The sequence below is a fragment of the Chiloscyllium plagiosum genome, chromosome 5 (genome assembly GCF_004010195.1).
Source record: "Chiloscyllium plagiosum isolate BGI_BamShark_2017 chromosome 5, ASM401019v2, whole genome shotgun sequence".
Classification (NCBI taxonomy): Eukaryota; Metazoa; Chordata; class Chondrichthyes; order Orectolobiformes; family Hemiscylliidae; genus Chiloscyllium; species Chiloscyllium plagiosum.
In genome coordinates, this window is record NC_057714.1 from 19250433 (window position 1) to 19277936 (window position 27504).

At 42.8% G+C, this 27504-nt stretch overlaps 1 protein-coding gene across 2 annotated transcripts in view; it reads right to left on the reverse strand.

Moving 5' to 3' along the window:
- Window positions 1-21387: 21387 nt before the first annotated feature.
- LOC122549740 (progressive ankylosis protein homolog B-like) overlaps window positions 21388-27504 on the reverse strand; it is a 118657-nt gene continuing 112540 nt past the window's right edge. For both annotated transcript variants that reach the window (XM_043689675.1, XM_043689673.1), the window contains one exon: window positions 21388-23785. In XM_043689675.1, the coding sequence (XP_043545610.1) occupies window positions 23731-23785 (55 nt within the window). In that variant the 3' untranslated portion in view covers window positions 21388-23730. The remainder of the gene's footprint in view (window positions 23786-27504) is intronic.

The following is a 27504-nucleotide window of genomic DNA, read 5'->3' on the forward strand; positions in this document are numbered from 1 at the left end:
TATTAAATGTGGTTCTGCAATTGAGCAGCACTCACCAAACACTCCTGAGAGTGCTAATAGCTACACTAGAACCAAGTTAAGAGCTAGTGACATGGTTCATGTAGAAGCTAGGAGTAGGAAGCCATTCTCTGCAAACTAAAAAGATTCTCCCTCTTTCAAAGTGTTAAGGAGCTTGGAAGTCTGGTTCCCATTGATTCCTCTATGCAATGCCTTGGCCAATCAGAGTTGACTTGTCAAGCAGTGAACACCCTTTGCTTCTTTAGAATAAGTTTCCATGATCATATGAAATTTGGTGTCCTTGTATTTGTCCTGATGCGTGAATTGAAAAAGTCTGTACTTTTCAAGCTCTGCTCAACCAAATATGCATACTATATGTTATAGCATTATCAATTACACCAACCTTCATTTTGTTGATGACTGATGGGCTGCTAGTTGTTTTGGTGTTATGTGCTAGAATGTGTGTCTTGTAGGTGTACTGGATAACTTGGCTAAAGATCAGCTAGTCTGGTGAACAATATGTTAGTACTGCAACAAATTTGTCAGGGGTTCATGGCCTTTGCTACATCCACAGCACTCAACCATTTCTTGAAGTACGTAGAGTGGTCAAACTGTCAAAGACTGGTTTTGGTAATGCTGGGGATCGCAGGATGAGAACAAGACGCAGCATCTACTTGGGGGGCATAGCTTTAAATTAAGGGGAGGTAGGTATAGGACAGATGTCAGGGGTAGGTTCTTTACTCAGCGAGTCGTGAGTTCGTGGAATGCCCTGCCAGTAGCAGTGGTGGACTCTCCCTCATTATGGGCATTTAAGCGGGCATTGGATAGGCCTGATGGGCTGCTAGTTGTTTTAGTGTTATGTGCTAGAATGTGTGTCTTGTAGGTGTACTGGATAACTTGGCTAAAGATCAGCTAGTTCTGGCGAACAATATGTTAGTACTGCAACAGATTTGTCAGGGGTTCATGGCCTTTGCTGCATCCACAGCACTCAACCATTTCTTGAAGTACGTAGAGTGGTCAAACTGTCAAAGACTGGTTTTGGTAATGCTGGGGATCGCAGGATGAGAACAAGACGCAGCATCTACTTGGTCTTTTAGCACTAATCAAAAACATTGGAGCTTAGGCTGATAAGTGCCAATTCATGTGCACGCCATATAAATGCCACATAAAGACCATTTCAAGCAAGGGAATTTAACCACTGCCCCAAACAATCAATATCATTACCATTGCTGAATTACTTTCTACAAGCATTCATTAAGCAAAAACTGAACCTACGTAAAAATAGTGTGCCTACAAGAACAATTCAGCAGCTAGAAATTTGTGGTCAATAGCTCATTTCTTGTCTTCCTAGTGCCTTTCTATCATCTGCAAGGTACAAAGTGAGTGTTAGAGTCATAGAATCATAGAGGTGTACAGCGTGGAAACAGACCCTTCAGTCCAACTCGTCCACGCCGACTAGTATCCTAAATTAATCAAATCCCATTTGCCAGCATTTGGCCATATCCGTCTAAACCCTTCCTATTTGTATACTCATCCAGATTCCCTTTAAATGTTGTAACTGCATCAGCCTCCACCACTTTCTCTGGCAGTTCATTCCATACATGCTCTACCCTCTGCATGAAAAAGTTGCCGCTTAAATCATTCCCCTCTTACCTTACAGCTATGCCTCTAGTTTTGGACTCCCCTGTCCTGGAAAAAAAGACCTTAACTATTCACCCAATCCATGCCCCTCATGCTTTTATAAACCTCTAGAAGGTCACCCTTCAGCCTCTGACCTTCCAGGGAAAATAGCCCCAGCTTTATCAACCTCTCCTTATATCTCAAATCCTCCAACCCTGGCAACATCCTTGTAAATCTTTCTGAAGTTTCACAACATCCTTCCGAGAGCAGGGAGACCAGAATTGAACACATTATGCCAAAAGTGACCTAATCAATGTCCTGTACAGCTGTAACATGACCTCTCAACTCCTATAATCATTTCACTGATCAATAAAGGCAAACCTGCCACATGTCTTCTTCACTACTCACTACCCTGTTTACCTGTATTTCCAGTTGTGTAATGGAATATTCAGTGTCTGGATGACTGCAGCTCCAACAGCACTCAAGCATGACATCATTCAAGAGAAAGTAGTATGACTGATTTGCACCACATCTACCATCTCGCTTGTTCAATTATCAACGCAAATTGGCTGCAGTTTGTACTGTCCAGAAAATGCATTGCAGTAACGGTGGCACAGTGGTTAGCACTGCTCCCTCACAGCGCCAGAGACCTGGGTCCAATTCCCGACTCAGGCAACTGTCTGTGTGGAGTTTGCACATTCTCCCTGTGTCTACGTGGGTTTCCTCCGGGTGTTCTGGTTTCCTCCCACAGTCCAAAAATGTGCAGGTTAGGTGAATTGGCCATGCTAAATTGCCCGTAGTGTTAGGTGAAGAGGTAAATGTAGTGGAATGGGTCTGGGTGGGTTGCTCTTCAGAGGGTCGGTATGGACTTGTTGGGCTGAAGGGCCTGTTTCCACACTGTAAGTAATCCAATCCAAAAAACTCAGCAAACCTCCTTCCACACATTTTCCAAAACCTGATCTATGAGGTCTACCTTTACCTAAAACGTTGAGGGTATCTGACTTACAGGAACGGCACCACCTGCAAGTTGCCCTCTATCATACCATCCTGAATTGAAGATACTTTGCAGCTCCTCCATTGTCACTGAGTCAAAACCCTGAATCTCCTTTTCTAACAGCATTATGGATGACCCTAGATTAGAAAAATACAGCACTTCTATATGTGGCACTTTAAACAGAAATTCTAAAACTATGATGAAAAATGTCAAACTCTGTTAAAATGACATGTTGTTAACATGAGTAATTATTTTTTTAAAAACTCAAAGGGATGTGAATTATCTCAAATGTTTCACTTTATCAGTTTAAAACATTGAATACTGAGTTTGCCAGATTAGGGGCAATGCTGCATTAAGTTGAATTATGTAAAATGGCACCATCTCAATATCACCACGCAACAGACTCAAAAAAGAAACTATGCATTCCTCCACAGAAATGAATTTCTTTGATTTCTTTCTCTATCTCTAAATCTTATTCCTGCTGTTGAGTTCTTGTCAAATAATCTAATGAGTACAGAAGCCATTTTGCTTGAGAATCTGCTCCACATCTCCAGTCACAAAAAGCAGGGAATGAGCTCTTAATATTGATTCAATAAGATCTTGTAAACCACAAACTGCTACTTCTTACTGCATCAAGTTTCCAAAGGAGATCCAGCAATCCTTCTCCAAATCATAAGCTTCAAGATGAGTGCTGAAAAAAAAAGCAAGTGAGTTGACAGCATGTGATCAAATAAATTTAGCTAGTTTGTGCTAACTGCGTGAACGTGACTGGTGTTTATCAGTGAACTGAACCATCAAATGCTCATAGCCATATTTGATGGTCATTTACTATGTGAAATGCGTTTGCAAATCTGTGTTTGATATAAATCAAAAATGTATGTTACGCTGACAAGTGTTTTTATTTAAACACACATTCTACTTAAATGTTTTATGCTATTTTGTTTTAAAAGTCTTTCAGCACTCCACAAGTGACTTTGGAGACGCACTTTACAACTATGTCTGTTTTGTCTCATTGTTTTAAGATGTGAACCATAAAGGGCAGTTAAGGATGGGCAACAAAGGCTGGTGCTGCCAGCAACCTTTGTATCCCACGAAATGAAGGAAAACAGGGCTCTCCCAATTACAGCTGCATTAGGATATTTGTGATGACATTTTTGTATTCATATTTTTCTAACAGATGTAACAAGTGCATTCAACACACAACTAGCATTAGCAACACCTCCCTATGTATTCCCCTGCAGGATGTCCTGTAAAGAAGGAATGGCAGCAAGAGGCCAGCCCAAATGACCAAGAAAGCCTGGACTGACATGGCTGTGGAGGTCAGGTCCCCATCGAGAGTTGATGCAGTGCCACAAGAGGATGAATAATCTGGCAGTGTATGTACCACTGTCCCTTCAATGCTTCATGCCATCGAGAGTGTGAATTAGCTATGTAAATTTGTCACTGCACAGGACTGTCATAAACCAGATTAGATACCAGGCATCTCCATCAGCCTCATTCCTGAGGAGGGGCTTTTGCCCAAAACATCTATTTTTCTGCCCCTCGGATGCTGCCTGACCTGTTGTGCTTTTCCAGCACCATTCCAATCTTGACTCTGAATCTCCAGCATCTGCAGTCCTCACCTTCTCCAAACTCCATCAGATATCTCATGTGCAGTTGATATCCATCACTTCATTGCTGACACCACATTGCTATTGCCTCTCACACATTCTGCCAAAACATGAGACTGGGCAGCTCACCATCAGCTCACTGATCTTCGCCACAATAAGGAGAATGTACACATCTGCCAACTCTGCAAAGGGATAGGTCACACTTTTACAGGTCACAGTATTACAAACAAGCTAAGTGAACTAAGGACACGGATAGATGCATTGTAGCACAATGTTGTTGAAATAACAGAAACCCAGCTGAAGGAGGGGAAAAACATGGCAGCTCAATATCCCTGGGTTTCAGAAATGACAGCCAGACTACTAAGACCCCTCGGAATCCTAGTAGCACACAAACCCACCAACACTCTCAAACAAAAACTAACAAACTTTAAAGACCCAGTACATCCCACGGACAAAACCAATGTCGTCTACAAAATTCCATGCAAGGACTGCCACAAACACTACGTAGGACAAACAGGAAGAGAATTAGCCACCAGGATACACGAATACCAGCTAGCCACAAAAAGACACGACCCTCTCTCCCTCGTAGCCCTACACACGGAGAAAAGAAAAACACCATTTCGACTGGAATAACACATCTATCCTGGGACAGGCTAAGCAAAGACATGCCAGAGAATTCCCAGAGGCCTGGCACTCCAACCACAATGCCATAAACAAACACATAGATCTAGATACCATCTACCAACCCCTCAGAAAACGAACAGGAAATGACATCACCACAAACCCCAGGAACCCCATCCAGGACAAAGATATAAATAGAAAGCAGGAGGCAACAGCTTTGTTTCACTTGGAGGTCGCCACTGATAATGTTACCTAGCCAGGGAATGAAATGTCTGGATATCAAACCTACAGCTCAGCGAGCAAATCTACACCCTAAACCTCAACCTGAGTTACAAACCTTCACAAACCTTGCATATCCCCGGGTTTAGTGTTTTTAGGCAGAATAGAATGGGTGACAATAAGGGAGGCAGGATAGCAGTATCGGTTAAAGAATCAATTACAGTTGTAAGAAGGCATGATATATTAAATGGGTTAACAAGTGAGGCTTTATGAGTTGAGTTTAGGAATACAGAAGTGGCAGTCATGCAACGAGGAGTATACTACATGCCCTCAAATATTAAGAGGGAGACAGAAGAACCTATATGTAGGCACATTTCTGCCAATGTAAAGATGTGCAGGTTAGGTGAATTGGCTATGCTAAATTGCCCATAGTGCCCAGGGATGGGTGAGCTAGGTGTTAGCTATGGGAAATGCAGGATTACAGGGATGGGTGGGGGATGGGGCTGTTCTTTTTTTATATAGATATTTTTATTAGAAATTTAACATTTTTACAAGTTTACAAAAATAAACAAAACTCTCAAATATAAACATTGATATACAATTAACTCAAATATACAATAGCCAAAATTTAACAAAAGACAAAAAAAAACGAAAAAGAAAGCCCTTGTTAGGATAGCGGAAATATCTGTATTTATGTAATTCAAAAAGGGCTGCCATATTTTATAAAATAATTCGGTCTTTCGGTGCACCATATTTGTAAGGAAGCCAAGGGGAGTACATTCCATAATTAGTCTGTGCCAATTTGAAAGTCCAGGGGGGCCCTCCGCCACCCAGTTCATCAAAATATTTTTCCTTGCACAGAAAGAAAGAATAGAAAATAGTCTCTTCCCGTCCGTGTCCAGGGAGGGAAAGTTCGAAAAGCCCAAGAGGAGAGATACGGGGTCCACTTTTATTTCCGTTCCTAAAATTTCTGTCAGGGTACTTGCTACTTTAGTCCAATATCTATGGATCTTATGACAGGTCCATAGACAATGTACAAGAGTGTCCACCTCTATTTTGCATTTGGGACACATTGGAGGTGCTCCTGCCTTAAATTTTGCCAATCGAACCGGTGCTATATGGGCCCTATGAAGTATCTTCAGCTGGATAGCCTGGGTTCTGTTACAAATAGTAATTCTTCTCGCATTTTCCCAGATATCATTCCACGTTTCTGTGGAGATTTCTAGTCCCAAATCCTGATCCCATGTTTTAAGCAGATTATCCATATCTCCCGATACTTCATCATGTAGTAAATGATAAATAGTACTGACGGAAGATACCCCCACTGGTCGTAGAACAATACATTCTCTATCTGATTTATAAAGACTAATAACATAGTCTTCTTCTGTATATAATCTCGAATTTGGAAGTATCGAAAGAGGTCTCCATTGGGTAATCCGAATTTCTGACGCAGCTGTTCAAAAGAATCAGGACTCCATTTTTAAATAGATTCCCTAAACATGAGATATCCCTGGATCTCCAGAGTTTAAAAGTGGCATCTGTAAACCCCGGTTGGAATCCCCATGCTCCCACTATCGGTGCATAGGGGGATGTTTTATGTGAGTTGCCCTCATTTTGCCGCATTATATTCCAAGCCTTGATTGTATTTAGTATTATAGGGTTTTTACAGTGGTCCGTAATGATTTTCCTCTTGTCTGAAAATAAAAGGTTAATAAGTGGGCATTTTACTTGAGAAGCTTCGATGTCCAGCCAAATTGATTGCGGGTCAGACAAGACCCAATCAGCTATGTAACTCAATAGGGAACTTAACTGATATTTCCTAAAATCTCGGAAATCCAATCTCCCCTTGCCTGTGGAAGCTGTAGCTTCTTCAGCATAATGAGGGGCCGTCTATGATTCCAGATAAAGGAACCCAGCCAGCCATATAATTTACGTAGTGCCAGCCTCGACAGCATCACCGGAAGCATTCTCATAGGATATAGGAGACGGGGCAGGACATTCATTTTGATTAGTGCTATTCTACCCAACCAGGAAATTGGAAGGTCTCCCCATCGCTGGAGGTCCTGCCTTATCCTTTCCAGTAAATGCACAAAATTAGCCTTATACAACTGACCAAATACTGGAGTGATAAAAATGCCTAAATATAAGAAGCCCTACAGGGACCAATGAAAGGGAAAAAGGGATCCGTCCGCTAAGTGGGGTGTCATAGCAAGGCCACCCATTGGCATAGCCTCCGATTTTGAAAAATTAATTTTATAGCCTGAGAATGCACTAAAAGTATTAATAACTTGGATTAGGCGAGGCACGGACATCAGAGGATTACTGAGGAACAGAAGAACATCATCTGCATAAAGGGTAATTTTATGTTTACCTGTACCAATCCTCGGGGCCGTTATATTACACTATACAATGTTGAGACCCATTTGGTAAACACCTGTCCAACGCCAAACCTTTCCAATGTGTAAAACAAATATGACCATTCGACCCTGTTAAATGCCTTTTCCGCGTCTAATGAAACTACTACTCCTGGTATCTTTCCCTGATGGCAGGCTTGAATCATATTCAAAACCCTTCTGATATTATTGGATGATCTACGGCCCTTAATAAACCCCGTCTGATCCTCCTTTATAATATGTGGCAGTATCCTTTCTAGTCTCAGTGCTAACGTTTTAGAGAGGATTTTAGAATCTACATTTAGCAAGGATATTGGTCTATATGATGTATGATCTTCTGGATCCTTTCCTTTTTTAAGGATAAGAGAGATATTTGCCTCTTTCAGCGAAAGTGGGAGACAGCCCTGACTATATGCATAGTTATACATGTCCATAAGTGGACCAGCCAATATTTCTGTAAATTCTTTATAGAATTCAGCTTGAAAACCATCTGGGCCCGGTGCCTTACTGCTCTGAAGTTGCCTAATTGCATCAAGTATTTCTTGGAGTGTAAGAGGAGTATTTAGGACCGATACCTGTTCCGGAGTTAGGCCTGAAAAGGCCAAATTTTTTAAAAATGACTGCATCCTCTTTGTCCTAGCTTCACAATCCTGCGATTTATATAACTCAGAATAAAATTCTCTAAAGATCGCATTAATCTTTTTATGATCATGAGTCAAAATACCCATTCTTTCCTTGATAGACGTAATAGTCTGAGGGGCCTTTTTTTTCTTTGCAAGAAATGCCATATTCATTTAACCTTTGTTTTGCAAATAATATTTCCCTCTTAGCCGTTTGAGTAAGCGCAGTGTTTAGAGCTGTCCTAACAGCTGTAATCCTTTGCAATTTAATAATAGAAGGTCTATCAGTGTATGCTGTTTCAGCTGCTTTTAAGCGGGCTTCAAGCAGACGCTGTTGTTCTCCCTTCAACTTCTTCTGGGTTGCTGAATAGGAGATGATCAAATCTCGCGTGTAAGCTTTGATGGTCTCCCACAGCATTGATGGGTTGCTAGTTGTACCTGAATTAATTTCTAAAAAAGTTTTAAATTCTTGAGAGAAGTATTTTACAAATTTACAAATGTACAAATTTACAAATTTACTATCTTTCATTAGGAAGGGGTCCATACGCCAATGCCGAGGGGATGTCGTCAATGTCGAGGGGATGTCCCATTGTTCCTCGCCTTGATTTTCGTATATACAGCAGCGTGATCGGAATTTGCTATACTGCCTATTTTACAGGATGATATGGAATTTTAAAAAATCGAGGGGGCAAAAAACATATCGATTCTGGTATGACAAATATGTGGATTGGAGTAAAAAGTAAACTCTCTGCCCTGTGGATGAAGACATCTCCATACATCTACTAATCCTAATTCTTTGTTCAAATCCACCATTTGTCTAGATTTGAGAGATACTCCTGCAGTACTCTTGGGAATCCTATCTATTTCCGGATCCATAATATAATTAAAATCCCCCCCTATAATTGTATGACGAGCAACGAGAGCCATCAATTTTGAGAAGGCTTCCGTTATAAATTTAAAAGGTTGTGCCGGGGGGCAATACAAATTTAAAATCCCGTACTCCTCTCCATTTATAAGGGCTTTAATCAGAATATATCGTCCAGATTCATCTTTTATCTGATTTAGGATTTTGAAAGGGAAATTCTTCTGAACAAGAATAACAACTCCTCTGCTTTTTGAGCTAAAAGAAGAAAAAAAGGCCTGATCAAATCCACCCTGTCGTAATTTCAAGTGTTCTTTATCTAATAAGTGTGTGTCCTGCAGGAGAGCTATATCAACCCTTTCTTTCTTGAGGTTTGATAATATTTTCTTCCTTTTGACTAGCGAATTACTCCCCTGGATATTCCAGGTGCATCACTTAACCGACTGATCAACCATAATTGTCCGGGCAGATCCAAGAACCCCAAGAGGGGAAACCCTATCTAGAACATCCCGAGCATAGAGCATATAAAATGCACAAAAATAAAGGCTCTGTAATACACTCACAACAGTATAATAAAAAACTATTTCTCAATAATAAAAAAAATATAAAACGTATTTAAATGGAGATTTTCCCCCAAGTTCCCAGGGGGTTTCACTTCCTTTCCAAAAGTCCATCGTATCCTCTCCCAACCAATGCCCCACCCTTGACCCAGGCGCTCCTCAATAAGATGAGGAGAATTCAGATACCCGCTCCTAGAGACAGAGATAAAATAGGATAAGGTAACCACCTCCCCCACCAACATTAACTCTATCCCCCGGCCTATATATGTATATAGAATACAAAAAAGGGGTAGGGAGAAAATCATTAAATAGAGAACAAATAAATAAATCCCTCTCCCCACCCCCCAAGATAATATTAAACAGTAAGGTTAAAAAAAGGGGATTAATATATAAAAAAGGGGATGTAAACCGGAGTGGGGGGAAGGCAAACCAACATCAATTAACTCTTATACTTTATCTAAGAGAGTCCAAAAATTCCTTAGCCTTTTCCGGTGATCCAAAGTTATACACGGATCCTTCATGGTTAAAGCATAGTGTCGCTGGGTAGCGCAAGGAATACTGAATATTTAAGTCCCGTAAACACTTCTTCGCCTCATCAAATGCCTTCCTCTTTCGGACCAGAGCTGGGGAAAAGTCCTGGAATAACATGATCTTGGATCCTTATAGATCATGGCTTGGGGATCTTTTCCAAGATTTCTGGAGGCTTCTAAGAGTATCTGCCTCTCCTTGTAGCTCTGCAGCAGGAACAGAACCGGGTGAGGGCGCTGGTTCAAGCTGGGCCTGCATATTGCTACCCAGTAGGCCCATTCCACCCTAACCTGGCCTGATCCAGCCTCCAGATTTAAAAGCTGTGGAAGCCACTGTTCAAGGAACACTGTAAGCTGGCCTTCCTTTTCCCGTTCGAGAAGGCCCAACAAACGAATATTTTTTCGATGACCTTGATTCTTGAGGTCGTCAATGTGATTCTCTAAGGTACGGACTCGCTGTTCGAGAGTCCGGAACCGATCCACGGCCGATTGTGCTGTGGTTTCGGAGGTCGCGGCCTTTATCTCCGCCCCTCCGACTCGGCGCTCAATTTCCTTGATGTCCCGGTCGTGCTTTTGCAGCGTGGCCAAGAGTGAGTCCCATAGGCTTCGGGATTCTTCAATAAAAGCGTCGATCTATGCATCGAGTTTGGAGATTATTTCCACAAGGCTTGCCACCGTGGGTAAGTCCCCCGAGGCGGCTGTGGATACCTCTGTTGCAGCTGGAGAGGGTGGGGGAGGGGTTCCTGCTTGCTGAGAGCTGCGGGCTCCCTTCCCTTTAGTCATTTTTACTAATGATTAGATTGTTTAAGTTCAATACTAAACGACTAATTACATTAAGTAAAAACTATTTTAAATGATTTGGTGGATGTGGTGGGAGCGGGTGACTCACTTTGCCCAAGTCTTGGGAGGAGCACTGTAGACTCAGACTTGCTGGGTCGCCGCCATCTTGGATCCCCCGTGACCTTGCCTCTTGTTGGCCTGTCTACACCGTGTCAGGAAATCATCCTGCACACATTGGACAAAAACTGACCCATCTATAGTAGTCGAACTATAGCATTTTCAGTCAATATATGAAAGTTAAGCCCCCATAATACCTACCCTATTACTTTCGCTGCTATCCAGAATTATCTTTGCTATCCTTTCCTCTATATCTCTGGAACTATTCAGATGCCTTTGGAAAAATCCCAACAGAGTGACCTCTTCGTTCCTGTTTCTAACCTCAACCCATACTACCTCAGTAGATGAGTCCTCATCGAATGCCCTTTCTGCCACTGTTAAACTGTCCTTGATTAACAATGCCACACCTTCCCCTCTTTTGCCACCTTCCATGATCTTACTAAAACATCTCAACCCTGGAACCTGTAACAGCCGTTCCTGTCCCTGCTCTATCCATGTCTCTGAAATGGCCACAACATCGAAGTCCCGGGTACCAACCCACGCTGCACGTTCACCCACCTTATTCTGGATGATTCTGGCGTTTAAGTAGACACACTTCAAACCACCTTCCTGCCTGCCGGTACACTCTTGTGACCGTGAAACTTGACTCATGACCTCACCACTCTCAACCTCCTGTACACTGGAGCTACAATTCAAGTTCTCATCACCCTGTTGAATCCTCCCGAAGAGCATTAGCAAATGTCCCCCCCCAGGATACTGATTCCCCTCTGGTTCAGGTGTAGACCATCCTGCTTGTAGAGGTCCCACCTATCCCAGAAAGAGCCCCAATTACCCAGGAATCCAAAATCCTCCCTCCTGCACCATCCCTATAGCCACGTGTTCAACTCCTCTCTCTCCGTATTCCTCACCTCGCTAGCACGTGGCACGGATAACAATGCAGGGGCAACAACTCTGTTAGTTCTAGCTCTAAGCTTTCATCCTAGCTCCCTGAATTTCTGCCTTAAATCTCCATCCCTTTTTCTACATATGTCATTGGTGCCTATGTGGACCATGACTTGGGGCTGCTCCCTCCTCCCCTTAAGGATCCTGAAAACATGATCCGAGACAGCACAGACCCTGGCTCCTAGGAGTCAACACACCAACTGTGAGTCTCTCTCATTCCCACAGAATCTCCGCAGAATACACAGTTGTAGGTTGGTGTAGTTGGCAGGAAAGTGGCACATAGAGTTCAACTCTGACAAGTGTGAGATAATGCATTTAGAGAATTCAAATAGTAAAGGGTAATGCACAATAAATAGGAATACAGTATACTGAGAGGGGTAGATGAAGTGAGAGATCTTGGTGTGCAAGTGCACAGATCCCTAAAGACAGCAGTACAGATAGGTAAGATTGTAAAAAAGACATATGGAATGCTCCCTTTTATTAGCAGAAGTATAGAATACAAAACTAGTGATCTAATGATGAAAGACACTGGTGAGGCCAGTGGGATATTTTCTGCAGTTCTGGTCACAAAAGGCAGGAAGGACATAATTGCTCTGGAGCGTGCAGAGATACACTCTCCAGAGAGTGCACTAGAATATTGCCAGGGCTGGAGAATTAGAACAAAGACAACAAAGAACAATACAGCACAGGACCAGGCCCTTCAGCTCTCCAAGCCTGTGCCAACACATTTTTCCCTTTTGGATGTAGGTTTGCTCGCTGAGCTGAAAGGTTCATTTCCAGATGTTTCGTTACCTTACTAGGTAACATCTTCAGTGGGCCTCATGAGAAGCAATGCTGAAAATTCCTGCTTTCGATATATGTTTGGGTTGGTATCAACACATTTTGCCCTTCCATATTAAAGCTGTATACACTTACAGGATCCATATCCCTCTTCATGTATTTGTCCAGGTGTTTCCTGAATGCTGCTATTGTGTCTGCCTCCACCACCTCCTCTGCCAGCACATTCCAGGCACTCACCATCCTGTGTGTTGAAAAACTTGCCTCACACATCTCTTTTAAACAACATCCCTCCGCACCTTGAACCTGTGTCCCTTAGTAATTGACCCCTCCATCATGGGAAAACCCTGAGAATTGTGGGAATCAGTGAAGATTGGAGAGGCATTGTGCCTTCTTTGGAACAAAACATGATTGAGGTATATAAAATTGTCAGGGGTAGAGTCATGGAGCTGCACAGCATGGGAACAGACACTTTGATCCAACTCATCTATGCCAACCCAGATATCCTAAATTAATTTAGTTTCATTTGCCAGCATTTAGCCCATCTCTTTCGCTAAACCCTTCCTATTCACATACCTATCCAGATGCCTGTTAAATGTTGTAATTGTACCAGCCTCCATCACTTCTTCTGGCACCTCATTCCATACATTCACCGCTCTCGCATTAAAAACTTGCCTCCTTATATCTTTCCCCTCTCACCCGAAACCTATGCCCTCTAGTTCTGGATTCCTCACCCCAGGAAAAAGACTTTGCCTATTTATCCTATCCATGCCCCCTCATGATTTTATAAACGTCTATAAGGTCATCCCTCAGCCTCTGACGTTTCAGGAAAACAGCCCCAGCTTAATCAGTTTCCCCCATAGCTCAAATACCCTAACCGTGGGGACGTCGTTGTAAATCTTTTCTGAACCCTTTCAAGTTTCACAATATCTTTCCTATAGCTGGGAGACCAGATTTGCATACAGTATTCCAAAAGTGGCCTAACCAATTGGAGAATTTTTCATTTTCACCAATTAAATTTCGTATACAGGCCTGAGTAATTGACACGTTTATTCACGGTATCATGAGAAGAGGTCAGTGACCCCTCAGCACGAATGGATTATCACCTCTTCCCTGAGCTACAGGCTCATACAGGTTATAAAGTGTTACAAACGTCTGACTGATGATTACAATGTGTGTCTAACCACAATAGATAGTTTAACAATATTTAATGGTCTAACAACATTAACTCGTCTAACAATATTAATTGGGCAGAAGTGGGTACTGCAGATGCTGGAGATTGGAGTCAAATTGAAGGAAAAGCCCTTTATTAGAAATGTCGATTTTCCTGCTCCTCGGATGCTGCCTGACCTGCTGTGCTTTTCCAGCACCACTCTAATCTTAACAACATTAATTGGTCAAACAAATTTAAATTATCTAGTAGCATCCTGTTTACAGTAGCATTGTTCTGACAGAGCTCCCGTAGAGAGAGGAACCCCTCGAGGGGGAACTTATCAGCGGGTGGGGAGGTTAAGCAGTAATGTCAGCAAAAGAATTCTTGTAAAGTTTAACAATTCAGCTAACATGATTTCCTCCGGTCGGGGAAATGTTTCCACAATCCCTCCCTTTTACTTCTCACAATCAAAGGAGCTTTAGCAAGAGGGGGAATGTAGCCAGAGCTGGGGTGGGGGTGGGGTGTCTGGTCAGAATGCTGAGAATCGGGTGGGAGCCCTCAGATTCTGAGCCGTGGGTATAGCCCCAGAGGTTCAACATAATGGCAGGGGCTTTCAGTAAGCTGAGTCTTGGCCAACTATGGCCTGGAAGGCAGCAGCAGTGAACCAAAATGCACACAACACCACTTAACGAAAATAATAATAACTGCAAGAAGTATAAAAATAACAACAAGGACAATAAGCCCTTGTAGGAGGGCGCTGCCCCAGGCCCCGAGCCAGAAGCCCATCCAACTCCACAAGTTCCAGCAGGATCTGGGTTCACTGGGCATACAGGCTGCTTGTCGAATGTGTTGGCCGAGGTTGGTAATGTTCTCACTGGGGTTGGGGGTGTAGCTCCAGCAGTCAGAGCTGATGAGGGCACATGCAGCCCCCTTTACGGCTAACAAGTAATCGAAAGCCATTCTGTTCTGCAAGGCGATGGTGGGAACGGCAACTGCACTAAACTGGTTCAGGGCCTCTGCGGTGGCGCTCGCTATTTCCTCCAGGGTAGTGGCCATCCGCCTTCCCTCTATCTTCAGTCAGACAGTCGCATAAGAAGGGGGAGAAGATAACAAGAACCTGCTCAAGTGTGGTAATCGCTCTCTTGCTGTGAGCCCACGGCTTCTCGAAAGCAGAGGAGTGTGAATGGTAAATAAAGGGGACCACATACCCCGCATAGCAGCTCCCAGTCCAAGAGAGCAGCAGCCAGGAGTAGGCCTTGTGGGCTGCAAATGAAGTAGGTGCCATTATAGGTTCTCAAGCAATCAGTCTGAGTTCCAGCCCAGAAGATTGAGAATGAGGTACTTTTGGTGGTTTTGCTGGGAATCTTAACGTTAAGCTTGCTCCCATCCAATTTGGACCGAATCACAGTTGAGGTAAGGAGCAGGGAAATGAGCGCATTTGCCTGATGCCAGCATTCCATCCTGACGAGTGGTTGCTCTTCAAGCAGATGGATCCCATGGGTGTACCCCATCCTGTGATGTCAGTGAGGAGTAAGGCCGGGGGTTTCATGGGAGAGATTGGACCGAGCTTGGAACCAACCCTTAAATTTCTCTATTCTATAGCCTGCTGATTTCCCCACAAGTCCCCATTCTAACCATGGATGGTAACCAAACTGTGGATTTGAAAGGTTGTCACTTCGGGCGACCTACCTTGTTCCAGCCACCATTCGGCCATGTTGGACTCATTAAAGGGAATGGGCCTCAGGGGAATGCCTCCTTGGAAGTGCATGGGAATATGAGCACATACCCAGCAGCTGGAGTCATTAGTTTTCTGAGCATAAATATACTTCATATGAATAAAGGTATTGACATGCAATCTCCGACCACTGGGGTTCATCACACCATCCTCTCTGCTCCACTCACATCCAGTCAATGTCACTCAGGCGATGAGGAGCATGGTGACAGATGAGGCAACCAGTTGGCATCTACCACGGCTGTCAAGAGAGCTGGTGCCTCCTGCGTTGTTCGTTCGGGTTCCTTCTGGGTTGGTGTTCTCTTGCATCGGGTTCCATGCATCCGGTTGGGCCTTCCTTCTACGTCAACAGCCATTCGGGTTGTCTAGAGGACGAGGAACAGGTCCTTCCACCCAGGAGAGACAGAATTCTTTCCAAATTATTTGATCATGACATAGTCCCCAGGCTGGAAAGGATGCATTGGCTCATCTCTGGGCGTGGGAATGGCCTCCTTCACTAGATTATGGTCACAGGCAATCGTTTTGCTGAGTGCTTTGACATCGTCTAGTCAGGCCAGGAGCAATTCCACATCCACAGGGAGGTTTGGGGGTCTGGCCCCTGTCGGCATTGGTCTGCCTACCGGGACCTCAAAGTTCGTAAGTCCTGTGGTTCGGTTGACTTGGTTCCTTAAGGTATGCAGGGCCAAAGGCAAGGCGTCTGACCATGAAAGGCTCGTATCCTGTGTAAATTTGGTCAGGGTAGTTTTACATGTGCCATTTATCCGTTCCACTGTACCTACGAACTGGGGCTGATAGGGAATATGATATTACCATGCAGTGCCCAGTGCCTTACTAACATTATCTGTGACAGCTGCGGTAAAGTGGTTACCTCTATCACTGGTAATGCTACCCAGAATTCCAAATCTAGGGACGACACCTTTCATGAGGCACTTCCCGCTGTTTGAGCATTACCCTTCCTTGTGGCGAAGGCTTCTATCCATTTGGACAACATGTTGACAATTACCAACATATAATTCAAACCCTGTTTAGTGAGCAAAATCAATCTGCAGCTGAGGAAAGAGTCCCACTGGGACCGGAAAATGGTCGTACTTGGCGACAGGCTTACCGTTATTGTTCTGCGGGCATAGTAAACAGTTTGATACCAGCGCGTGGGCGGCGGCTGCTGCAAAACCCAGTGCATACCAAGCCTGTTGTACGGCATGTATCATTCCCCCCTTTTTTCCCCCCTGGGTGGCCAGTGCCAGGACATGCAAGTGGGATTTGGGGCAAATGTTACATCCATCGGGGCATTAGCAGCCCTAGAGCACAGGATTCCTTTGCGCCCACATGGACCCAGCTATCCTTCTCAGCCTGTGCAGCAGCGTGCTATGCCCACTGCACTCCTTCTGTTAGATCAGGAGTTGCTGGAGTTTCTCCAAGTCTGGGAACTTGTGACACACAAATAGCGGGAGGTAATGCAGCCTGCTGAGCAGCTCGTACAGTGCAAGGGTTTCCACGGGTGATGGGATCATCCGAGGTGGTATGGGCAGCGCACTTTATAACAGCTATAGTAGAGGGAAAAGGAATGGCCTGTAATAGGTTGTCAATGAGCCGAGCGTTGTACAGGGGTCTTGCAGAAGAGGCAATGAAAGCCACTATGTTTCCACAATATCCTGGACAACCTCAAAGGCATATCGGGAGTCTATATAAATATTGACCGATCAGCATCAGCCTATTGGCTCAGGTTAGGGTCACGCAGTCAGCCAAATGTTTACTTTTAGAAATTTAGAGAAGTGGTCTTGCCATCTTCCATCTTGTTGTAGTGTCTGTCCCCAACTTAGGGTCAGCCCGCTGACTCAGGTCAGGACCACACAATTGAATGAATTTTAAGTTTAGTTTCACTCTGGATCCCCGTTGTGAACAAGGGATGGTGCCGACTACACCAATTGTTGAAGAATTTCTCATTTTCACCAATTAAATCTTGTACGCAGGCCTTGCGTAATTGACATATTTATTCACTATATCATGGGAAGAAGTCAGTGAGCACTCAGCATGAATGGACCATCACCTCTTCCCTGAGCTACAGGCTCATACAAGTTATAAAGGGTTATAAATAGCTGACTGATGATTACAATGTGTGTCTAACCACAATAGATAGTTTAACAATATTAAATGGTCTAACATCATTAATTAGTCTAACAACAAATTTAAACGGTCTTGTTTGCAGTGGAAGATAAACAGTGACTCACAATATTAAATTTGAATAGTCTGGTAGCATCCTGTTTACAGTGGCATTGTTGTAACAGAGCTCCCACAGAAAGAGGAACCCCTCGAGGAGAAACTTATCAGTGGGTGGGGAGGTACAGCATCAATATGAGCAAAAGAATTAGATGACTTACAGTGTGGAAACAGGCCCTTCGGCCCAACGTCCACACTGATCCTCCAAAGAGCAACCCACCCACTCCCCTACATCTACCCTTTCACTAACACTACAGGCAATTTAGCATGGCCAACTCACCTAACCTGCACATTTTTGGTCTGTGGGAGGAAACCGGAGCACCCGGAGGAAACCCACGCAGATATGGGGAGAATGTACAAACTCCACACAGACAGTTGCCTGAGGCAGGAATTGAACCCAGGTGTCTGGCGCTGTGAGGCAGCAGTGCTAACCACTGTGCCACCGTGCTGCCCGTTGCAATTCTGGAAAACTTTAACAATTCAGCTGGTTCCCTTTGGTCAGGGAAATGGTTTCCACACCAATTATCTGTACAGCTGCAACATGACCTCCCCATACACTGACCAATAAAGGCAAGCGTACGAAATACCTTCTTCACGGTCCTGTCAACCTATGACTCTACTTTCAGCGAACTATGAACCTGCATTCCAAGATCTCTTTGTTCAGCACCACTCCCTCGGACCTTACCATCAATTGTATAAGTCCTGGCCTGATTTGCTTTTCCAAAATGCAGCATCTCATATTTACCTAAATTAAATTCCATCTGCCACTTTTCAGCCAATTAGCCCATCTGATCATGGTTCTGTGGAACTCAGGTAACATTTTTTGGTGTCTATTACACTTACACTTATGGTGTCATCTGCAAACTTACTACCCACACCTCCTGCGTTCACATCCAAATCATTTATACAAATGATGAAAAGCAGTGGACCCAGCACCAATCCTCACGGAACACAGCTGGGTGCCATTTCAAAAGTTTAATTCTCCCTGTATCACATGCAATCTAACCTTGCTAACCGGTCTCCCATGAGGAACCTTGTTTAATGCCTTACTGAAATCCATATAGATCACATCCACCACGCTGCCTTCATTACTTCATCAAAAAACTCAATCAAGTTAGTGAGACATGATTTTCCACGCAAAAAGCCATGTTGACTATCCTGCATCAGTCCTTGCCTTGCCAAATATATGTAAATCCATCCCTCAGGACTCTTCAACAACTTGCCCACCATTGGTGCCAGGCTCACTGGCTTTTCCTTACCACTTTTCTTAAATGGTGTCACCATGTTAGCCATCCTCCAGTCTTCCTGCACCTCACCTGTGACTATCTCAGCAAGAGGCCCAGCAATCACTTCCCTAACTTCTCACAGAGTCCTAGGATACACCTGATCAGGTCCAGGGGATGAATCCACTTTTATCATTTTAAGATGCCCAGCACCTCTTCCTCTGTAACATGGACATTTTTCAAGATATTGCTGTTTATTACCCCACATTCTTTACCTTTCATATTCTTCTCCACAGTAAACACTGATGCAAAATACTCATTTATTATCACCCCACCTCCTATGGTTCCACACATAAGCTGCCTTATTCATCTTTAAGGGGGTCTATATTCTCCTTTGTTACTCTTTTGTTCTTAATGTATTTGTAGAATCCCTTTGGATTTCCCTTAACCCTATTTGCAAGATTGTGGCCATCCTAGATGCATTTTGGGGGAAAAGAAATTGTGGCTGAAAACACTGCTCCTGTTTTAAGGTATTTTCAGTGTTGGAGCTGATTTCCCTGAATTCTAGGTGCAGTAATTACTGTTTTATAAGCTGTTGCATCGTTCTCGAACTTTGGGTAGAAATAGCGACCAGGAACTTGTTTCCCTTGGGACAGAGTTCAAAAACCAGGTATCATAGATTCAAGCTAAGTGGCAGAAGAATAAGTTGGGGGTTGGGGAACGTGAAGAAAAGCTTTTCTTTTGTTATAGAGACAGTGGTGGGGGAATCTGCAATTTGCTGAGTCAGTGGAGGAGGCAGATAACCTAAACTCATTTAAAAAGTCCCTGGATCTGCATGTTAAGTTCTGTGAGGGGAAATGAGGAAACTGGTGAAGTCCACATTGATGCCTTGGGGTTGAAGTGTGCCAAGGCGGAAGATGAGGCGTTCTTCCTCGAGGCGTCAAGTGGTATGGGGATGGCAGTGGAGGAGGCCCAGAACCTACAAGTCCTCAGTAGAGTGGGAGGGGAGAGTTGAAATGTTCGACCACAGGGCGGTGGGGTTGATTGGTGAGGGTGTCCCAGAGGATCATGTCAAGGAAGATGGAGTTTAAAAAGGGCATCTAGGTCTTTGGGTCAGCATGGACCAGATGGGCTGAATAGCCCTTTCTTTGCTGTACCATTTCTATACTTCTACACACAGTATCTTCAGAATGAGCACATTACGGGATGATTAGACTCACATCATATGAAGCTTTATTGATTTCCTTCAACTGGAGTATTTTGTAAGATGGTTCAGTGCTGTGAATGAAAACCTTTAGCTTCTAATTTCTCACTACCACGTTGTGCTTACAAGGACAATCACAGCTCTGGGAATTCACATGTCCATCTATCAATGCAAGTGCTCAGATTCTCCTGCTAATGTTCCTGAACACTTTTCTCCTTCTGCATAAGAATGTGGAAATAAACAGAGACGTGCACCGACAGTTGTGGGGTTTCGATGTCTGTAATATGGCTCCTGACACAGTTTGGAGTGTAGGCTGCTGAGCTGGTAGCGATGATTTAGAGATACCGGTGGTGGACTGGGGTGTACAAAGTTAAAAGTCACACAACACCTGGTTATAGTCCAACAGGTTTATTTGGAAGCACACTAGTTATCACCTGATGAAGGAGCGTCGCTCCGAAAGCTAGTGTGTTTCCAATTAAACCTGTTGGACTATAACTTGGTGTTGTGTGATTTTTAAGCTGGTATGGAATATGCCTGCACTGAGGGGAAGCCTAGAAATCTACAACCATTTAGTGAAACAGCCTTCAAGCAGCCACTGCCAACATCACATCTGGCACCAACTTCTAAGAGTGGCATTCCAGACATCAAAATATCTTTGTCTCTGCAGCTGTTGGAGTCCACTGCCAAGCCAGGACAAATAAGAGGAACTCCTGCATCCCTGCTGATCTTTAACTTCCCCTCAGATCACATCTGAGGAAGGATGGTTAGGATACTCAGAGAAAAAGCCATCAATGCTGTTCCTCTATGAATGGAGAGATATTCATTTCATCTATCTGCTGAAGGCTTGGTGTCTCATTCTGGGGAGCACAGCATTATCAAACTGATTTACCACTAGGATGTGCCTTTTTATCTGAATGTCCAATCTCTACTATAAATCCTGATTGATGCTCTGTATCCATCATTTCCTATTCAATTAATCTAATCTAATCTAATCTAATCTAATCTAATCTAATCTAATCTAATCTAATCTAACAGTTGTCAGGAAAATGGTATGGCACCTCCAACAGTACATGCCTAATTTGTTTCCCCCCTGCCGCATTGATGCCTATTGGCATATATTTTCTGGCTACATATTTCCTGGTAGGTCTGACTGAAATTTGGATTTTAGCAGTACTGTATGGACACACAATCTTCATATATAACATTCTGAAAACAATCAATCAACGAGAAAAATTTTTTAATCGAGTAGCCAACTGAAAAAAAATGGCACAAGCTCAAAGATCCAAAATAATATTCAAATCTATTAAACCATGAAAAAATATACATACAATATATTTAGAAAGAACAATCTACTTTTGGCATTTTAAAATTATGCTTGCATATTAAATATCATTAACTGCTTTAAACATAATCAATGGAAACTTGCACTTTTAAAAAAATAATTTACGGCCTGGTGAAATTTGAGTTGAAAGCATGTTGCATAACCAGTTTAGTTATAATAGACTGTTTCCACTCAAGTACATACATTAATTTACCTTCACCTTTTTACATGAAATATTGATCAAATTAGCAATAATATAATTTAAAAAATACAACGGTTAAATACAGAAAAAAAATGGTCCAGGACTGGTTTTATTTTCTGAAAACTATGCAGTAGAGAATATCTGAAACTCTTGACTATTAGGAATTTAAAATCGAGCTTGACCATTTGTTACACTCTTAGCAAAGCCTTTTGAAACGCTGCAGCAGAAGCAAGTTCCTTAACAAATGGTTGGAGTTAGGATACAATAAATTTCAGTTTCTCCATCCAAATTACATCAACTTCTCAACAGTTGCAAAATGCTTACTTCATTCAGTGTTACAATAATTTACAAAACATGATATCATGAAATTTTAAAAAAATTATTTTGTTTTAATGGTATTTCCTAAATCCTGCTCAAGTAGTAAGTGCTGAAATTTGGACTTTTCCCCATTTGTGTACCCAATATCTGAATCAAGTACTTTCTGGGCAAGTGTAGCACAACTAGCAAGAGAATAAAGCCTCATTTACTCTACCCCAATAGTACTCTTTTATCCCAAACTGAAAAAAGTGCATTCCCATTTTGCACCATATGGCCTCTCAATTATACTACCGTATTAGTGACAAATTAAAGACAATTTTTTGTTGTGGTTCCATACCCAATTTGAAGCAAATAAAGCTAAGGAAGAATTGGATTAAAACAGTGGTCTGCGAAATGAATCCCAGCTAAGCAAGAACTGGGAAGGAAGAAAATGAGATGGAGATTATCAGAAGCAGTTAGGAGCTTTGCAAATGGGTTGTGCATATCCTCAACCTGGTCTCCCAGTAAAGCCTGGCTGATAGTTAGGATACCGTGAGTCCTTGATGTCATGTATCAGCAAAATTACATGTTGCTGTATGCAGTAAAAGGGTACTGGTACAACCCAATCAAATCTATGCTGCTTTACTCTTCCACAGAAACTCACCAATCAAGCACTGAGCTGCAACATTCAGTAATTGTAATAAATGGCCATTCTCCAACATATAAACACTTGTCTAATAAGCCGCAATGGAAAGAAAATACAGAAGTCATTTGAACTACATTGTACCCACTGCTTTACAATATACAATGCTAAATCATTACACGTATCAAAATGGTGTAACACATTGGTTTATAAGCGATTAACAAAGTATTTCTGAACACATCACTTAAAGCTGTCAAGTTTCACACCATCTTAAAATCTCACTTCTTTCAAGTAAATGTACACTCGTGCTATTTAATATGACGAGCTTATAAAATTCAAGTCAGGTCTATGTTTTTCGGTATTAATTTTCCTATGTTTACTGCTTTACTTACAAGTTGCCACCACATGCACAACAGTCTCCTCAATATACGGATATCAAACTCTTCGGATATGTAAAAAAATATTTTGATATGTTCAATTTCCATTTTATTTTTACAAAATTGTGTCCTTTATGGTCTTGGCGTCTTCAGAACTCCACCTCTCAAGCAGCAACATTATGGCAATAAATCACACAGGTCACTGGAAACATAACTGCAAGTGTACATGAAAAAACCCACAATGTAATACTATTAAAGCAGTTAAATAAAGTAAAAATCCAAATATACATCCTTAGTCTATCAAAGAATATGAATGGAAAACCAGTAGAGTCAAAAGGAGGAAGGTGCTTTGGTTTCTGACGTGTTGCTTATACCATGGATAGAAGGATGTCAGCCAACTTAACTATGGAAGACTTGCTGGATGTTTTCTTTTGAAGTTGCTTCCATCCACATATTAGCTGAAATGGAATTGCATGCAAGGTAGTCTCTTCCTGTCTGAGGCTGCTCGATGATAAGGTGCAATTCATAAATCGAATCAGAAGCTGTTTTGGTATTGACAGACACTTTCCGGAAAAAACAAAATGAAGAATGATAGCAGAAGTGAAGGGTGGTTTGATATTGTGATGTTGAACCATAGCGATTCCTGTAGTGTATATAGGTTGCTCATTCATCTTCATCTAACTCCACTACCTCAGACGTTTCCTCAGGGTTTACTGCAGAATTCATTGCTGAATCCTCTCCCTCAGCGGCTGCTTCATCCAGGGATCTCTTAGTTTTCTGTATGGAAACATAATTTTGGCAGTACAGATTATATTTTGGCAATTTGATACCAATCATCAGATTTCATTTGTACTTGTTTATCTTCTGCCTTGGGTAAAGTAAGGCTCTGCCTAAGATTTACTTGACCTTTTGTTCTGAATTTTAGTTTATAGTTTTATTGATGATGTCAAGGCTTGACCCTATGGCAAAATGTGGAAAGATAGCTGGCATGCAGTTACACTGGAATAGTGAAGATCAGAAAATCATTACATAGAATTGAGATGCACGAACTGCATCTTGAATCTCTGCACCACAGGGGACCACAATTCCAATGGCCTGTGTCTGTTTATTGGAAACTGTGCAGCTTGTCTGTCTGCAGCAACACTCAGTTTTCATTATTCAACTAACCAATTCAGTCAAACAGACGGATTTACTAGATTTTGTTTGCAGTTCAATCTCCCAAGCGTTAATTCACAGGTACTATTAGAAGCCTGCCATACAGTGAGTGCATCCATTTGTTCGAGGAGAAAGTGAGGTCTGCAGATGCTGGAGATCAAAGTTGAAACTTTATTGCTGGAACAGCACAGCAGGTCAGGCAGCATCCAGGGAACAGGAGATTCGACGTTTCGGGCACAGGCCCTTCTGGCCATTCCTGAAGAAGGGCCTGTGCCCGAAACGTCGAATCTCCTGTTCCCTGGATGCTGCCTGACCTGCTGTGCTGTTCCAGCAATAAAGTTTCAACATCCATTTGTTCATCTATGTTTGACCACTTTTCTGTACTACATTGTGAATGCTGATTTTGCACAAACTAGTTGCTTACAATTTGGCTGTAGAACTGATACTTCAGCTCTTATCCACCTGCACAATGTGCCTTCTCAGTTATGGCGTCAAGAGAATAGGCCTCATTTCACAGGCCTCACCTATAGCATTAATTTTCATTTCCTTGGTTTGGCTTTTAGTCATAGAGATGTACAGAATGGAAACAGACCCTTTGGCCCAACCCGTCCATGCCGACCAGATATCCCAACCCAGTCTAGTCCCACCTGCCAGCACCCAGCCCATATCCCTCCAAACCCTTCCTATTCATACACCCACCCAGATGCCAGGACTAGCTGAAGTTGGAGCAGGAGCAGTTGTGCTCTGTGTCTTTCCACTCTCAGCTTCACCCTGGCCCCAACTTAGGAGTAAAGTCCAGTGTTTTGTTACTGGGAGCATGTCGAAAACGTCTGCGGGCTAATTCTGTGGAGCAAAGCGTTGGAAGGTACCAATTACAGCTGATAACACAATGAGAAGAAAACGCATACCTAATTTTCCCTATCCAAAAAATACAAAAGTGTGTAGCCAAAATTCAGAGTAGGTTATGTTTCACTAGACATCTTTCATTTAGACTTTCTTACTCAATTATGCAATAACTCATTCGTAATCATACAGAAATACAGCTCAGAAACAGACTCTTTGGTCCAACTCATCCATACTGTCCAGATATTCTAAATAAATATTTACCAGAAGTCTAAGCATATTTTTAAACACTTTTCCATTAAAATATACATGAAAATAGGATTTTGGTTTAAATTTGCATTCAAATCTCAGCCCCTCAGAAACGTACTGTAATGTCAATCAGGATCTCTTTAACTGCACAAGAGTGGCCAATTCTTTGCTGAAAATGTGTTGTTGGAAAAGTGCAGCAGGTCAGGCAGCATCCAAGGAGCAGGAGATTCAATGTTTCGGGCACGAGCCCTTCTTCAGGAATGCTCATGCCCGAAACATCGATTCTCCTACTCCTTGGATGCTGCCTGACCTGCTGCGCTTTTCCAACAACACATTTTCAGCTCTGATCTCCAGCATCTGCAGTCCTGCCTTTCTCCTGGCCAATTCTTTGCTCAAATGTGGCGCCCAGAGCATTTCATTGTCGTGTTACAGTATGTCGTTTTAACTGTATTTTCATTTTTCTTAAAAAAAAAACAACAGCAGGTTAATTCTTCCAGCTCCACATCTTTACCCTTGCTTACTGTGGTCTTGGGTCATGTGCATACCTAATGACCAGCTAGTGATTTCCACAGAGGAGAAGAACAAAACAATGCACCTACTGAATTCACAAGAAAACCCTAGAAAATATGAACAAAAATTAAATCAGAATCACCTCATCTGTTTAAAGATGCTTTCTGAAATGCTCTGGTTCTCCGGGAACTTAGGTCGAAAAGTACTCGTGGGAAACTCAACACTAACATGGAAGGGTGTGATGCGATGAGTACCAGTTCATGGGGAGGTAGCAGTACAATGGTAATAGAACCATTCAGAACATCACATGCCCTTTGGCCCAGTGTTGTGCCAAGCATTTAATCTCACATCAACCTAGCCTGCACACCCCTCAATTTACTGCCGTCCATGTGCTCGTCCAGCAGTCACTTAAATGTCCCTAATGTCTCTTGACTTGACTACCACCTCTGGCAGTGCATTCCACGCATGCACCGCTCTCTGTGTAAAGAAGCTACCTTTGACATCTCCCCTATACCTTCCTCCAATCACCCTAAACTTATGACCCTTCATGACAGCCATCTCTGCTGCGGGGAAAAGTCTCTAGCTATCTGCTCTATGTCTCTCTATACCCTAGAACTCTGTGGGATGCTAGGAAAGTGATTGCTGGCCCCTCGCTGAGATATTTGGATAATTGATAGTCACAGGTGAGGTGCCGGAAGACTAGACGTTGGCTAATGTGGTACCACTGTTTAAGAAGGGTGGTAAGGACAAGCCAGGGAACTATAGACCAGAGAGGCTGATGTCAATGGTGGGCAAGTTATTGGAGGGAATCTTGAGGGACAAGATATACATGTATTTGGAAAGGCAAGGACTGATTAGGGATAGTCAACATGGGAAATCATGTCTCACAAAACTTGATTTGAGTTTTTTGAAGAAGTAACAAAGAGGATTGATGAGGGCAGAGCAGTGGACATGATCTATATGGACTTCAGTAAGGCGTTCAACAAGATTCCCCATGGGAGACTGGTGAGCAAGGTTAGATCTCATGGAATACAGGAAGAACTAGCCAGTTGGATACAGAACTGGCTCAAAGGTAGAAGACAGAGGGTGGTGGTGGAGGGTTGTTTTTCAGACTGGAGGCCTATGACCAATGGAGTGCTGCAAGGATAGGTGCTGGGTACACTACTTTTCATTATTTATGTAAATGATTTGGATGCGAGTATAAGGAGGTATAGTTAGTAAATTTGCAGATGACACCAAAATTGGAGGTGTAGTGGACAGCGAAGAATGGGCTAATGGGCTGAGGAGTGGCAGATGGAGTTTAATTTAGATAAATGCAAGGTGCTGCATTTGATAAACATAGTAGGACTTATACACTTAATGGTAAGGTCCTCAGGAGTGTTGCTGAGCAAAGAGACATTGGAGTACAGGTTCATAGCTCCTTGCAAGTGGAGTTGCGGGTAAATATGATAGTGAAGGCGGCATTTGGCATGCTTTCCTTTATTGGTCAGAGTATTTAGTACAGGAGTTGGGAGGTCATGTTGTGGCTGTATAGGACATTGGTTAGGCCACTGTTGGAATATTGCATGCAATTCTAGTCTCCTTCCTATCGAAAGGATGTTGTGAAACTTGAAAGGGTTCAGAAAAGACGTACAAGGATGTTGGAGGATTTGAGCTAGAGGGAGGGGTTGAATAGGCTGGGGGTGTTTTCCCTGGAGGGTCAGAGACTGAGGGGTGACCTTTTAGAGGCTTCTAAAATC